We start from the raw sequence: 13,502 nt of genomic DNA on the forward strand, positions 1-13,502 counted from the left end.
AAAAAAAATACACTTTTTATTTTTTAAAAAACAGAACGGCAGTTTTCGTGTTTTGTAAAAGATAACATATGCTTTGTAATATTATGTACCATTTCGTTGTTTTCATACGTACAATACATTAAACATAACGGTACATACCCGTTATAAAGCACAAAAATTGCCGTCGCGTAACCATTATTTTAGCGTTGTATAGCCGTTATTTTGCCATTATGTTTTAAAACCGGAGATTAAGAGTAATTAGGAAAATTTTGTTACTCTAAAAATGGTCTTTCGTTATCTACTATAAATACATTTCTCCACGTTGCATAACAAAACTTATATATACAACGACGAACAAAGATTTTAGTTGTTATGAAATTAGCTTTATTTTTAAAAAGTATTTCTGCAAAAAGTTACAAAAATCTATCTACACACTAGTGGATAAAGATATAATTTTATCCAAAAATTTAGGGTGTTATAAAATTGTTCACAAATATTTATATTAGTCTAGAATAGAATCATTATGGAAAAATTGTTCCTTGATATTCAAAATAAATTGAATATCAATGCTATTTTAGTATGGTGTACATTAGGGTGATGTTTATTTTATAATATTTAGCAATAGCTAAATGTTTAACATTTTGCAACAACTGATGTGTTATTGATTGGGTCAGCAAGTAACGCCTAAACTAAATTATCTTTGTAAGTGTATTTTCAAGCTCCCTGAATAACCATAGGGACAGCAATAGGAAATGAATCTTAAAACTCACCATACAACACACTAGAAAGTGTTGTATAAAAAAATAATATTTAAATTGATTTCCATTATTTCTTGTTCTCAAACCTGTTATTCATAGCTAGTTGTTAACTATGTTGGCTTGATCATTTGCTGTGGATTGTTGGTTGATAATGATGTTCAATCAAATTCAAGATCCGGTAGTACATTATAATAAAAACTAGAAGCGCGAAAACAGCCTAGTATTTTGAAAAAGTGAGCCAACCTAAGGTTTTTTTTATTGTAAACTTACAAAAACATTCAAATATAGTTAAAAACGTGTTCCTTTAAATGCAGTTCGCATGAAAAAAAAAAAGTGTTTATGTAGCCGTTAGAAAATCACTGATAACGTCGAGAGATTATGGTAGAATAAGGAGGGATTTTTGAACATTTTTAAGACATTGACATTTTTTATATATTATGCACTTATATATTATACACTTGGTATTTAAAGAAGTGGGAGTAAATAATTTTCAATGATGAAAGTAACTTTAAAACAATAATTATGAAAAGCAAGTTCTTGTTAAAAAATCTTAGTCTGAAAAAAGTTAAACGAAGTTTGGTTGTAGGAGTGTTAGTATGGGAGACCGGGGCTAGTTGGCATGGGTAAGTTGACACACTGCAATTAATTTTTCAATTTTCCACCAGAAATTTCCAAAATTTACATGGAACTATCCCACTTAACTAATTCATCTTTCAGTGTAGTGTCAGGGCTATAAGCACATGCGAAGAGAAGTTATTGCGATTTTTGTGTTGTTTTTTTTACTAATTTTGTAACTTTTTTAACTATATTACTTTTTCAATTTTAAAAAAACTATAGCATAAGCTACAAGTAAACTCGAATAAATATAGGGGTTGTATGGTTCATTCAAACTAGTCACATTTTGTGTTTCTTAACATTTTGCGTTTTTGGGGAATTATAAGCCATTTTGTGAGCAAAAAGCTTTTGGGGTTAGCTGGCACAATGATCGCGGGGCAAGTTGGCAATATGTGCCGACTTAAAACTTTTCGCATAAGCCGTAAATTCACTTAAGTTATATAACACTACAGATCTACAGACATGCGAAATTATAAAAGAAAAGTAGACAGGCATGTAAATTCTAAAAGTGTAACAAAATATGCTGTTGATGCTACTTTTATAGAAGAAAAGTCTATTCGATCAACTTAAGGGCAATAAAAGTTAATGTCAAAAAACATTTTTGGATAAAAATTATTAAAAGTTTTCATAAAAAAGATACGCCTAAAATAGATGCTTAATGTTGCTAAACTTGTCTCTTTTTATATGGCATGCCAACTTACCCTGAGAGTATAGGCAACTTATCCCGGGCAGGGTAAGTTGGCACATACTTTTTTCTTTTTTTGAGGCCCTTTTTAAGCCACCAATTATTATTTATTTAAATCTTTGACTCTTGAACATGCTTGCCAAATTTACATTATTTTGAACTGCAGTTTGATATCCTCAAAAAAGTTCACCCAGAAATGCACAGAGCTCAAAAACTAAAACTGTAACCAACTAACCCCGGTCTCTCCTATTTTGGAATACTACAACTTTAACTGAGTAGGCTTGAGTAATGTCAACATTGAATCAACCAACTTAACTATGTAGAGATATTAGAGAACTTTGCGCTTGCACAACTAAAGCATGGATGGAAGAATATGAATTTTATTACCTAGCCAGCTCAATCACCAGATTTGTATCCGATAAAATCTATTTGTTAGATACAAATCTAGTAATTGAGCTGGCTACTACAAAGTAGTCAAGAACCAAATAAATCCCATAAGAATTCTAAAACAAGAACTAGGTAAGATTTGGAGAAGGGTTCCGTTGAAAGTTGCAATCTTGTAAAGTTGATGAAAAAGGGAGGCATAGCTTGACAAAAAACTATGAGAGGATATTTAAATACAAGTTTTCATGTTTATTGTTGTTGCACCAATTTTGATTTATCAGTTTTCTTCCTAGAAATCAATCTTCATGGAATATATTTGTACCTTAACCGTGGGCAGATTTACTGATTACTATAGCAACAAGTTGTAGGCGCTCATAATATTCTCTTGAGCATTACACTGTAGATCTTGTTATCTATTTAAAATGGACTTCAGATTGGCTGTTAAGACTTTATCTTTTTTATTTCATTATAAAATGAAAAGAGAGGTACATAATATAACCCCCTCACATAAAAATACATTATTATACGTTTTTTATTAATAATTGTTCAGTAACTTTTGAAAATGAGATTCTGACAATAACAAAAACATAACATTATAGCTACCAACTCATAAAATGAATAACCTGTTAAAGAAAGCAAGGAAGCAATTATAGTAATTGAAAATTGCTAAGCCATTAATATATTATGCATAAATTGTTAATTTAAAAAAAGGAAAACCGAGCAACATCAAAGATATAAAACTTATAAATAAAAAAATAGAGCATCATTATTAGTATGTATAAGTTGGGTAGGCTACTTCAATATTGATAAAGATATTACATTTTACTCACCCACTATGACTATAAAAATGGTTAGTGGACTTTAACTTTCTAAAACTCTTTTTTCGACAATATGAAATAAAAGAATACAGATTTATGTGCATCAATGATGAGCTTTAAAGTAGGGATTTTACAGTCTGCTATGTAAAGATCACTCTATGTAAATTTAATGAGGAATTAAAATGAAAATACAAGAATAGTGTGTTAAAAATATTTTTCTTACATCGAATAAGCTTATTTAGTTGCAAAAAATATGGTTCTTACATAAAATAGGCTTAATTATGAATAAAAATTTACAAAAACAAGAAAAATAAATGTGTACTTCTGAAACTATTATTATTTTATAGATAAATATGCCGTTGCTCAAAAAATCACCAATACCGGTATTATAAGCAATAACAATTTTTTTCTTTTCTAGGTACTTTACAAGAAAAACCATTTTATCTCCTTAATTCTCTTATGTGTTTTCTTTCAAATACTTTTGCGTAATGTAAACTGAAGTTTAAATTTCTTTTGTGTAATGTAAACTGAAGTTTAAATACTTTTGTGTAATGTAAACTGAAGTTTATCAACAATACTGAGAGTAAAGTTGATAAACCTCAGTTTACATTACACAATATTCTTATAATTATACCAAAATGAAAATTAAAGCGTTAGCTAATTTAAAAATCATTGTTTTCTTAAATAAAAATGATTTTTAAATTAGCTAACGTTTAATGATATTTATTTAGAAAGTCTGCATTCATTGTAAACACTTTCTTTTTTATAATTGCTTCTAAAACATCAATAAAACAGACGTTAAATAAGCAATCAAGAATCACATGATTTTCGTAAATGATAACAGTCTGACATAGCTGCTATAAAAGTATGAATTTACATACAATCGCCATTGCATTTAACCCTTTATGTTTTTTTGAAGTTAAAAAAAATATCAGCTACAAAATTTTTACTGAATTGAGAAAATAAGTTGAAGAGACCAGTGCCACCTGCAACCATAACATTACAATATCAAGTTCGCAAAAAACTTTGTGTCGTCCTTAAGATACGAAATTAGTTATTATGATTTATCACTGCAAACTGAATTTGATCATATTGCACAAAGACTTTGACAAGTTCAAAAGGAAGCTATATTTACGATTGGTCAAGGTGTACTAGTAACTATGTTATAATAATGGATTTAGTTGTTGTTCTGTCCAAATTTATATAAACAGACTAACTGGCGATGTTTCCCAGGATTTAAAAAAAAAAAGCTGAAGCATCTATTTTACCTTTTTCCACATAAAATGCCCAAGGACCTTTCTTACCTTTTTTCATTTAAAAAAGCCCTAGAATTTATCTTATCTTTTTCTAAATAAAAAAAGCTCCAGGATCTCAAAACAACGAGTTTAAATATTATTGTAATCACATTCGCGTAGGGTTTCGATATGAATGGAGGATTTTATAAGAAGCTTTAGTGCTTGTCTAATCACGTCATTTCGACTCACGGGAAGGCTGTGTTATCTTTATCCATTAGCCGGAAGGCACCATTGGAAGATCGGCACACTTGGCTTAGCGAGGAATTAACGGCTTTCCTTCTTTTTGTACTTTGGCTAAACGAAAAATTAAATACTGACAGAATTACGAAATTACGAAAAATTAAATACTGACATTACTGATAATACTATAATACTGATTACGAAAAACTAAATACTGACAGAAATAAGGGAGAAATAGGTTTTGATGAATTTTAATTTTTAAAATAATTATAAGTTAATTTAAAATAATATTCTCTAAATATGCATATGTAAGTTTATTTAAAACTCAAATTTAAAAAAAAAGAAAGAAAAAGGCAAACATCATTTAAAATGCTTACAAATTTTTAATGTTTTTTATTGATACTAATTTTTATCATTTATTGGTGAGGTAAAAACTTAAAAAAACTTTAGTGTAATTAAGGAAATTCAAAGTAATGTTTTTGTGTTTTAACTGGTATGTGTTCACGGAAAGCTAACAAGAAAATTAGGTTTTTACCAAGCTGGACGGAATTTAAGAAACTTTTAGAACGGCTTGTTTTAGGCGTAGGATAAAGCGCGTAGAAATGACGAATCTACTACCAACAAAATGTTACAACTTTTTATAGCTTAAAAAGACTTTTTATAGCGTATAAACCTAAGGAGTAAAAGAAGCTAATTTATTAAGATAAACTATTGTGCATTGAATTTTCTTTGTTCATAATCAATACGGTCTACTTCAGCAGTAAAATGCCATTTATCGTTTGGTATGTTATCCTGGAGCTACATTTGCGTCTTCTGGGATGTGTAAGCTGAGCTTCATTAGCTGAAAAGCTCGATTATGCTCTGGTTTGTGGTTATTATTCATTCAGAGCTTGACAAGTTACTTCATGGTTTTTCGGGCTTACACACTTAAAATAATTTATTACAACTTGTATCAAATTTGCAAAAACATCATAGGTTTTTTATGGCCTGCCGGCAACTCAACGTTTATAAAAAATTAGGATTATTATTTGCTAATTTGACATAGAAGTTGTGAAAAAGTTACCGACGTCGATACTAGCGATGCAATTTCTACGTCGATATATCAATCCCAGTGGGCATGTATCGTCCGCACTATATTTTACCGACGTCTTACGGACGTCTAACGGACATCTTCCGGACGTCATGCTGGCAATGCATTCCCACTGGGATGTTGATGTTATGATGATACAATGTCGCTTACATAGAAAAGTGTTGAGAGTTTCAGGATATGTAATATTGTTGCAAAATATTACCAATTGATAAACAACCAGATTAAAAGAAGCATCTTTTTATTTGGTTGTACCGTCACTGTTAGATTTTTGGAGCGCATGGCTCAATTTATTTTTTCTGCTTTAATATCTGCGATAGAAAATTTACAACATAATTTGAAAATACAGCGTCTAAAACCGAAGCCATGAAAAAATTCGAATATAAAAATGGAAATAACATCAAATTTTGATCAATTAAAAATTTTATTCCAAAGATAATTGCAAACTTTCTTCCTAAAATCTTTCGCAGAGGTTGCACTAAATTAGGTAAGATCCTTGAAAAAATCATTAAGAATGATAAGAGACCAATTATAAAAACTAAAATATCAAAAAAACAGTTATTACTTACCTGAATCATCACAACTACATCATTCTCCTCGAAGAACTTCCTATTTATAAAATGAATGGAAGAGAAAAAGATAGAAAAGGCTACAGGCGATTTTTTTATATTTACTTTCACTAGGTGCAAGTGAATTTTTTTTCAACATTCTTTCCTCACTTACATCCTACCTCACATTCTGTAGCTTGTGCATAACATGAGGGTTATTTCAAGAAAAAGAAATAAGGCCTCTGTTCTCCACATTACATAGAAAATAATATTTCATACCATCTGTTTTCAATTAGATACTGTTGAATTTTCATTGTATCACACAATGACTGATATTGAAAACGACAACATTTTATCATGGCGATAGCATGGACGACCATGATATTGGTTATACGACAATTTTTTCCAACTAGAAATAACAAGTTTTCATTTCAGGAAGAAATCAAAGTCAGAGCTTTTAATTCTTCATTCAGCAAAATAGCGTCATTTAATAAATCTGAATGCAGAAATATGTAATTTATTATTTATTAATTTTGTTTTCTTTTGTATTTTATATGTTAAATAATTTAGGCCTTTACGCTAAAAAAAAAAAAGAAAAATTCAATTTAAGAAAGTGTGCATAATTTATGAGTAACTTTTCTTTTTCGTGTTTCTTTTGATTTCAATTTTATGTTAATTAAACATTTTCTCTCGATCATTACAAAGATGAAAATTCACTTACTTTTACAGTTATCACTTCATAAGCGACTTGTCGGAGGGTAATTTTGAGAGGGATCCACTCAATAAACCTTACAGCTCATTGTTTTTATATGATTTAACAGATGTTACAACGCTTGTTGTAAGTTTTCTTATTCTTAAATCTTTTTTTACAAGTTTTTCTTTGTTTATAATCTTTTTAAAACGCAAAAAAAGCGTCTATAGACTCACTTTCAATAAAAATTTGCAATTCAGCTCTGGATAAAGATATGCTTAGCTGATTTAAAGTGTTAGAAAATATATGTAAAGGTTCTCTGAACTGTAAAATCCTGTCCTCGTTACTCTTGCCCAAATATTATGCATATATGACGCTTTATTAACAAAACATATGGAATAATAAGTACGCAGTTCAATAGTTATAAAAGTAGATCACAATTTCTTTTTATAGCTGAATTTGAGATAAGCCTCAGTTACCAAGAATTACGATGGGGTACTTCGACTCAATTCTAAAAGCTGAATTTAATTTGAGTTGCAAATGGCTTCCAGCAAATCAATTTTTATTTCAAATGGCTAATATTTTCTTGGTTCTCACATATTTTGTTAAACCAATTAATGCATGGGGTCTTATTCAGCTGAGGTTCTCACTTACAATGGCTGGGTTATGTTTTGGAGTATGGGGAGGGTTAGTTATTTGTTCCTTTGACTGTATGCTCTGGAATTTATGCTTTGCAGTTGGAAACTCAGCCCACCTTATCTACTTGCTTTTTAAAATTAGACCTAAAAAGTTTTCTGCTGATCACGAACTTCTATATGCAAAAGTATTTAAACCACTTGGTGTTGAGAGGTTTCAGTACAGTAAATTTTCACAGCTATCGCAAAAAAGATTTGTCCAAGTTGGAGAATATTATACCAAAGACGGTCTTACAGAAAAAAATCACATTGCTTTAGTTGCCTCCGGAAGGTCAGAAAGTTTCACTTTTTTAAAAAAATGTAAACTATGGTTTTTAAAACTTATTTTAAAAAAATGAGCAAAAAAGATTCTTTAAAGATTTTTAAAAGAGAAAAGATTCTAAAAAAAATTTAATCATAGTTTTTATTTAACTTCGTGAAAAACCACAAATTTTTCTACAATTTAACAACTTAAAATTTTTCTTCTTTTTTTTAAAAATTTATTTCGAAGATCTTTTTGTTATAGCTTTGAAGTTTACATCGGTAATGTTGTTATAAACCACATCGATTCCATGGAGTTTCTAAACTCTCCAGAATGGATAGCAACTGGAAGTTCGCCAACAACTACATATCAAGTATTTTATATATTCTCATATATATTCTCATATATATTCTCATATATATTCTCATATATATTCTCATATATATTCTCATATATATTCTCATATATATTCTCATATATATTCTCATATATACTCTCATATATATTCTTTTATATATTCTCATATATATTCTTTTATATATTCTCTTATATATTCTTTTATATATTCTCTTATATATTCTTTTATATATTCTTTTATATATTCTTTTATATATTCTTTTATATATTCTTTTATATATTAATAGGCTGCTATTTTTTGTACATTTAAAAGATTAGGAACATGAAATAAAATTTAAAAAAAGATAAAGGTGATTAAAAAAAAAAGTTTAAGACTAAGATATTTAAAGATAAAAACTTTCTGGTCTGTTCTTTGTTGTGTGGAAAGCAATCTGTAATATCAAATCACTGATAGTTTTATGACTCCAAAAGAGTTGACGTCCTAAAAATATCACCCTATACAAATCGAGTTTAACGCTTTTACTTTTTCCCGCTAACTTAACAAAGTTTATAAAATAAAATGCTGTATGATTTTTTTGTTTTTTTTTCTAATTTTTATATTAAATAATTCATCAAAAACATTTTGTTCATGAAGGTATCAATAAAAGCAACCACTAATAGTCAAGTTTTTGAATGGGACAGAGAAAGCCTTCTTCAGTTATTTAAAAATGAAATAGTTCTCAAGAATGTGTTTGATTCTCTTATTGGAAAAGATGTATGTAAAAAGCTTTTTGACGTGCATCGACAAATGCTAACTTATGATGGCAGCGAGATAAGAAATGACAACACCTTACTAGATGAAGCTCCTCTGGTAGCGTATTCAACAGGTAACATACAGTTAAATAGATGATATCTGAGTAAAGTATGAATAGAAAAATATGCATAAACAATGTTTTCATTTGTAATTCAATATTTTTTCAATATTTTTCAGCAAATCACATTGAGAATCATTATATACCGTCAACGGACGGAACTATTCGTGAACATTTAAGTCGTTCAGAAACAAATATTGTTACCGATCAAGTCAAGGAACTTAAAAAAAGTCTTGATGAGTTTTCCTCATTTTTTTCAAAAAACGATGATAAACCTGAAAAAGATAATCTGATATCAGATAAAATCTACGAGTTTCAGAGTCAATATGAATTCGAACTAAGCGAAATGAATAGCCTAATTGAAGAAGAGACAGATATGAACTTAAGGTGCTAACGCTCTAAATCATTTGAGTGAGCGAATTGATATTTATTATGATAAGTTAAAAATTAAGCTTATTATTTGTAATTTTGAATTGTTCAAAGTATTAAGCTTTTTCTAATTTATTACTTTAACACGTCAGCTGAACGATACGTGTTGCGCTTAAGTCGCAAAACACCTAGTTTCCACCTAACTTTAATAATGTTTTTGGTTACATTCTTTCCTTTGATGAATTTATCGATGAAAAAATGAAAAAAAAGTGGCATAAAACTGGTTTTGTTTAAAAACCACCATAAAAAAGTGCATTAAATGCGTCGAGCCTAAATATTTTACTAGACCTTATGTCTATAAATGGGATAGCAATACTTCTTTATTCGGTGAAAAGTAATGGATGAGACTCTCTTAACAATTTGCTTGAGTTTCGCATGAACTAAATACTCTCATGTGACATTTAAATAATACCAGTTCCAGTTGGTGACGACGTTTGTTTTAAAGTCAAGGCTAAACCTTTTCCCAGTTAAATTTCGACATTGGAACTACGCGTTTTTAACTACCAATTATAAAATGTAAGGCGTACAATTGAAAAATTCATTTTGAATTACGGTAGCTTAATAGAGAATATCGAGGCATTCAAAAAGGCAAAATCTAAAGAATATATATATTTTTTCACATATTTAAAGATGATAAGACACGTTATCATGTCAACGAGAATAAGAATGTAATAACTGTGGCATTAACTCTGTGGGAGGAAGTTGAAAACTGAAAAAAATGCTGACAGTAGGGGTAAATTCAGGATTTTAAAAGGATGATACATGTTTATCTGTTTATCTCTTTATCATTAAAAATTTGAAGACTCAAGTTTGATAGCTAATTATTTTCATGCATACATACATACATACATACATACATACATACATACATACATACATACATACATACATACATACATACATACATACATACATACATACATACATACATACATACATACATACATACATACATACATACATACATACATACATACATACATACATACATACATACATACGTACGTACGTACGTACATACATACATACATACATACATACATACATACATACATACATACATACATACATACATACATACATACATACATACATACATACATACATACATACATACATATTATAAAAATTTAGGTATATATAGCAGTATTCAGGCATCTTTTGGTACTTTATTCCAGTCCCTATTAACCATGTTTTTTCGAAACCCTTGCAATGATGCACTCGCACAAATGTTAAACAAAGTATTCAACAACATGAAAACAAAAGAAAGCTTCTTTTTTTCAATAGACATTTCTCTAATTCGATTGCGCAACTAATTTCTCAGCTTGAAAAAGAGGCCAGTAAGGACAAAAATGTAAACAGATTAAAACTCTTTCTCGAAGTGATCTGTTTCAAGATACCTTATTATATGGTCAAATTTTATATATCTTAAACTTGGTGCTATACCAATTTGGCCAAATTTAGATCAACTTAAACATAATATGCCAAAATGCTTTAAAGAGACATATCCTCAAACGAAAGTTATTATTGACTGTACTGAGTTGCTTTGTCAAAGATCTTCCAGCCTAACGATTCAAAGAAGTCTGTTTTCACATAATAAGCATCACGTAACCTATAAAGGATTAGTTGGAATTGCTCCTTCTGGTGCAGTAACATTTGTTAGTGAACTATTTGTTGGCTCTATTTCTGATATTGAAATAGTTAAGCAATCAGGACTTTTGCAAAAAGAGCTATGGGAGAGTGGTGATTCTATAATGGCTGATAGGGGTTTTTTAATTAATGATCTGCTTAAGCCTTTAGGTGTAACACTGAATATTCCAGCCTTTTTAAATGGGAGAGATCAGCTATCATATGAAGAGGTTATAGAAAGTCAAACAATAGCAGCTTTAAGAATTCATGTAGAATGTGCCATACAACGAATTAAGAAAAATAAACAAATACGAAATGAAATACCTCTTGTTTTATATGGATCAATTAATCAAATTTGGACTGTAAGCTGTTTATTGTGTAACTTTATGGATCCTCTTATAAAACAGTAAAAATGTAAGATATGTAATATTTATTACTGAGAAACATAGAATGATAAAATATATTTTTTATAAAAATCGCTTAACTTATCGATAACATCTAAAAAATAAAATTCATCAAAATCAACATTTACAATAATAATTCCTTTATAAACATAAACTATGAACAAACAATGAGTTAGTCCAGATAAACCCAGGGCCATTTGGACTTGTGTATAATAGCCAAATAAGTGATCCTTCTTTAGAAATAATTCTCCTGTAGGTAATGAACCAATATAAAATGTTTCTTCCTTAACTAAATCATTAGGATTTTCATTTCTTTTTGTGTAAGGACACTTAATTTCAATTAAACATGGCTTTGAATAAATTAAAACAAGTCCATCTGGACTTGCACCTAGCCAAGGGATGCATGGTTGAACTAATAACCCAGTCTCAAGTATTTTGATATTTTGGTTTAATCGATAAAGCATTACATTTTAAAATTTTTCTTTTGCAATGTCTTCATTAATATTACTGTGATTTAGCATTTCTTTAACATTGTTGGATTTTTTAATGTCTTCTGTAAGTTGTTTTATCAAAAATTCAAAGTTACTTTTCCTAATATAAATCTTATGTGCATTTGATGATGTTATTCTATATTTTCTCTCCTTAGACCATTGTGCACATTGCCTTTGTTTTACAGTTTTTTTTTTGTAATGATATACTTTCTTCTTGTGAGACAATTATTTTTTTCATAAACTCCATTTCTTTTGGGGAATAATTCCATGTATCAGGTATATCTAAAAATTTACTAGGTAAGGTAAGGTTAGAAGTTATAACAGATTCGCATTCAACATTTTGACATAAGTGTGATAAAACAATAAAATTTCGTTCAACTGGTAAAAGTTGATATGAAAGTGGGGATCCTAAACACTGCATGCCAAATTTTGTGATTTCTGAATCAATGAGAATTTTATTTGGTATAATATGAGCATAGCCAATATTTGGATTAATTTTTTTAAAATTATTCTGTAGCTTCATTACAGCATTTAAGTTGTCTATAAAATTGAAGTTACATCTTGCCTCATATACTGTTGGGTTAATCCCTTTTTATAAAGTTAGCATGAAGTACGTTTTTCATTACAGGATATATTTTTTTCTGTTTCTCACCAGGCACTCCCCATTTTCTTAAAGTACTTGTGCAAGCGATTTCAGAAGGAACAACTTTAAAAGAATTTAATGAGTAATCTGCCAACTCTAACAGTAAACCCATAATGTGATTGCAATAACCACTTAACCCAGCTGGGCAACTGCAAGAAGCCTTATCAACTTGACTATTTTTGCGATTTATGTATATTTGCATTTTACGAATCATTTTTTTCATACTTGCTCGACAGGTACATTTTGCAATGAAGTGTTTGAGTGTTCGTGTTGTAAATAAGCTGTCTGTAGAAATGTAACGTTCTTGCTTAAATTTCAGTCCTCTTTCTAACGTTTTTTTATAGTTTTTCTTTTTAATTTACCGCATTTGTTCATATGATTATCAATTTCACGTCTGGTGAACACTGGGAGAAACTCAAGAGATTTTCCCCAGCACATATCTTCTTTTAACGATACATCTTTTTTTGAATTTAATTCTATCTTCAGATCTCTATTTATATCATCTAATATTAGATTTTGAATTTTTTTATCTTTAAAGCAGTCACTATTAAATCCATTCATTTTTTATTGGACAAGTAATTTATTAAGAATTATCCTTTAAATTGTTTGCAGCTATTTTGTTTACATTTTTGTCCTTACTGGCCTCTTTTTCAAGCTGAGAAATTAGTTGCGCAATCGAATTAGAGAAATGTCTATTCTATGATGAATAGGAAAAAACGTAA

General features: G+C 29.2%; 2 protein-coding genes and 1 long non-coding RNA gene across 7 annotated transcripts; 2 read left to right on the forward strand and 1 right to left on the reverse strand.

Annotated features, from left to right (window-relative positions):
- Positions 1 to 2,858: 2,858 nt before the first annotated feature.
- Positions 2,859 to 6,759, reverse strand: LOC149891170 (uncharacterized). Of its 2 annotated transcripts, none has more exons than XR_016451066.1 (3): positions 6,629 to 6,759; positions 6,371 to 6,410; positions 2,859 to 4,828 (listed from the first exon to the last, which is right to left on the reverse strand). It is a non-coding gene; the product is annotated as an uncharacterized LOC149891170 (long non-coding RNA). The 2 variants fall into 2 exon arrangements; XR_016451067.1 differs by having other exon boundaries at positions 6,532 to 6,631.
- On the forward strand, positions 6,699 to 9,684 carry LOC145199636 (popeye domain-containing protein 3-like). Of its 4 annotated transcripts, XM_090082899.1 has the most exons (7): positions 6,699 to 6,861; positions 7,079 to 7,187; positions 7,494 to 7,727; positions 7,821 to 8,006; positions 8,241 to 8,349; positions 8,968 to 9,199; positions 9,304 to 9,684. In XM_090082899.1, the coding sequence occupies exons 3-7, from the start codon at positions 7,531 to 7,533 to the stop codon at positions 9,576 to 9,578; spliced, it is 999 nt and encodes a 332-aa protein (XP_089939025.1). In that variant the 5' UTR covers positions 6,699 to 6,861; positions 7,079 to 7,187; positions 7,494 to 7,530; the 3' UTR covers positions 9,579 to 9,684. The 4 variants fall into 4 exon arrangements, with proteins under 4 accessions (XP_089939025.1, XP_089939024.1, XP_089939026.1 ...); XM_090082898.1 differs by having other exon boundaries at positions 7,494 to 8,006; XM_090082900.1 differs by lacking the exons at positions 7,494 to 7,727; positions 7,821 to 8,006.
- Positions 9,685 to 11,094: 1,410 nt separating this feature from the next.
- LOC149891171 (uncharacterized) lies at positions 11,095 to 11,652 on the forward strand. The gene has a single exon (XM_090082044.1). It carries the CDS (start codon positions 11,095 to 11,097, stop codon positions 11,650 to 11,652), a length of 558 nt encoding a protein of 185 aa, XP_089938170.1.
- The last annotated feature ends 1,850 nt before the right edge of the window (positions 11,653 to 13,502 follow it).

The sequence above is a fragment of the Hydra viridissima genome, unplaced genomic scaffold (assembly GCF_058129835.1).
Source record: "Hydra viridissima isolate aposymbiotic clone 2 unplaced genomic scaffold, HvirCarnegie_v1 scaffold_3, whole genome shotgun sequence".
Lineage (NCBI taxonomy): Eukaryota > Metazoa > Cnidaria > Hydrozoa > Anthoathecata > Hydridae > Hydra > Hydra viridissima.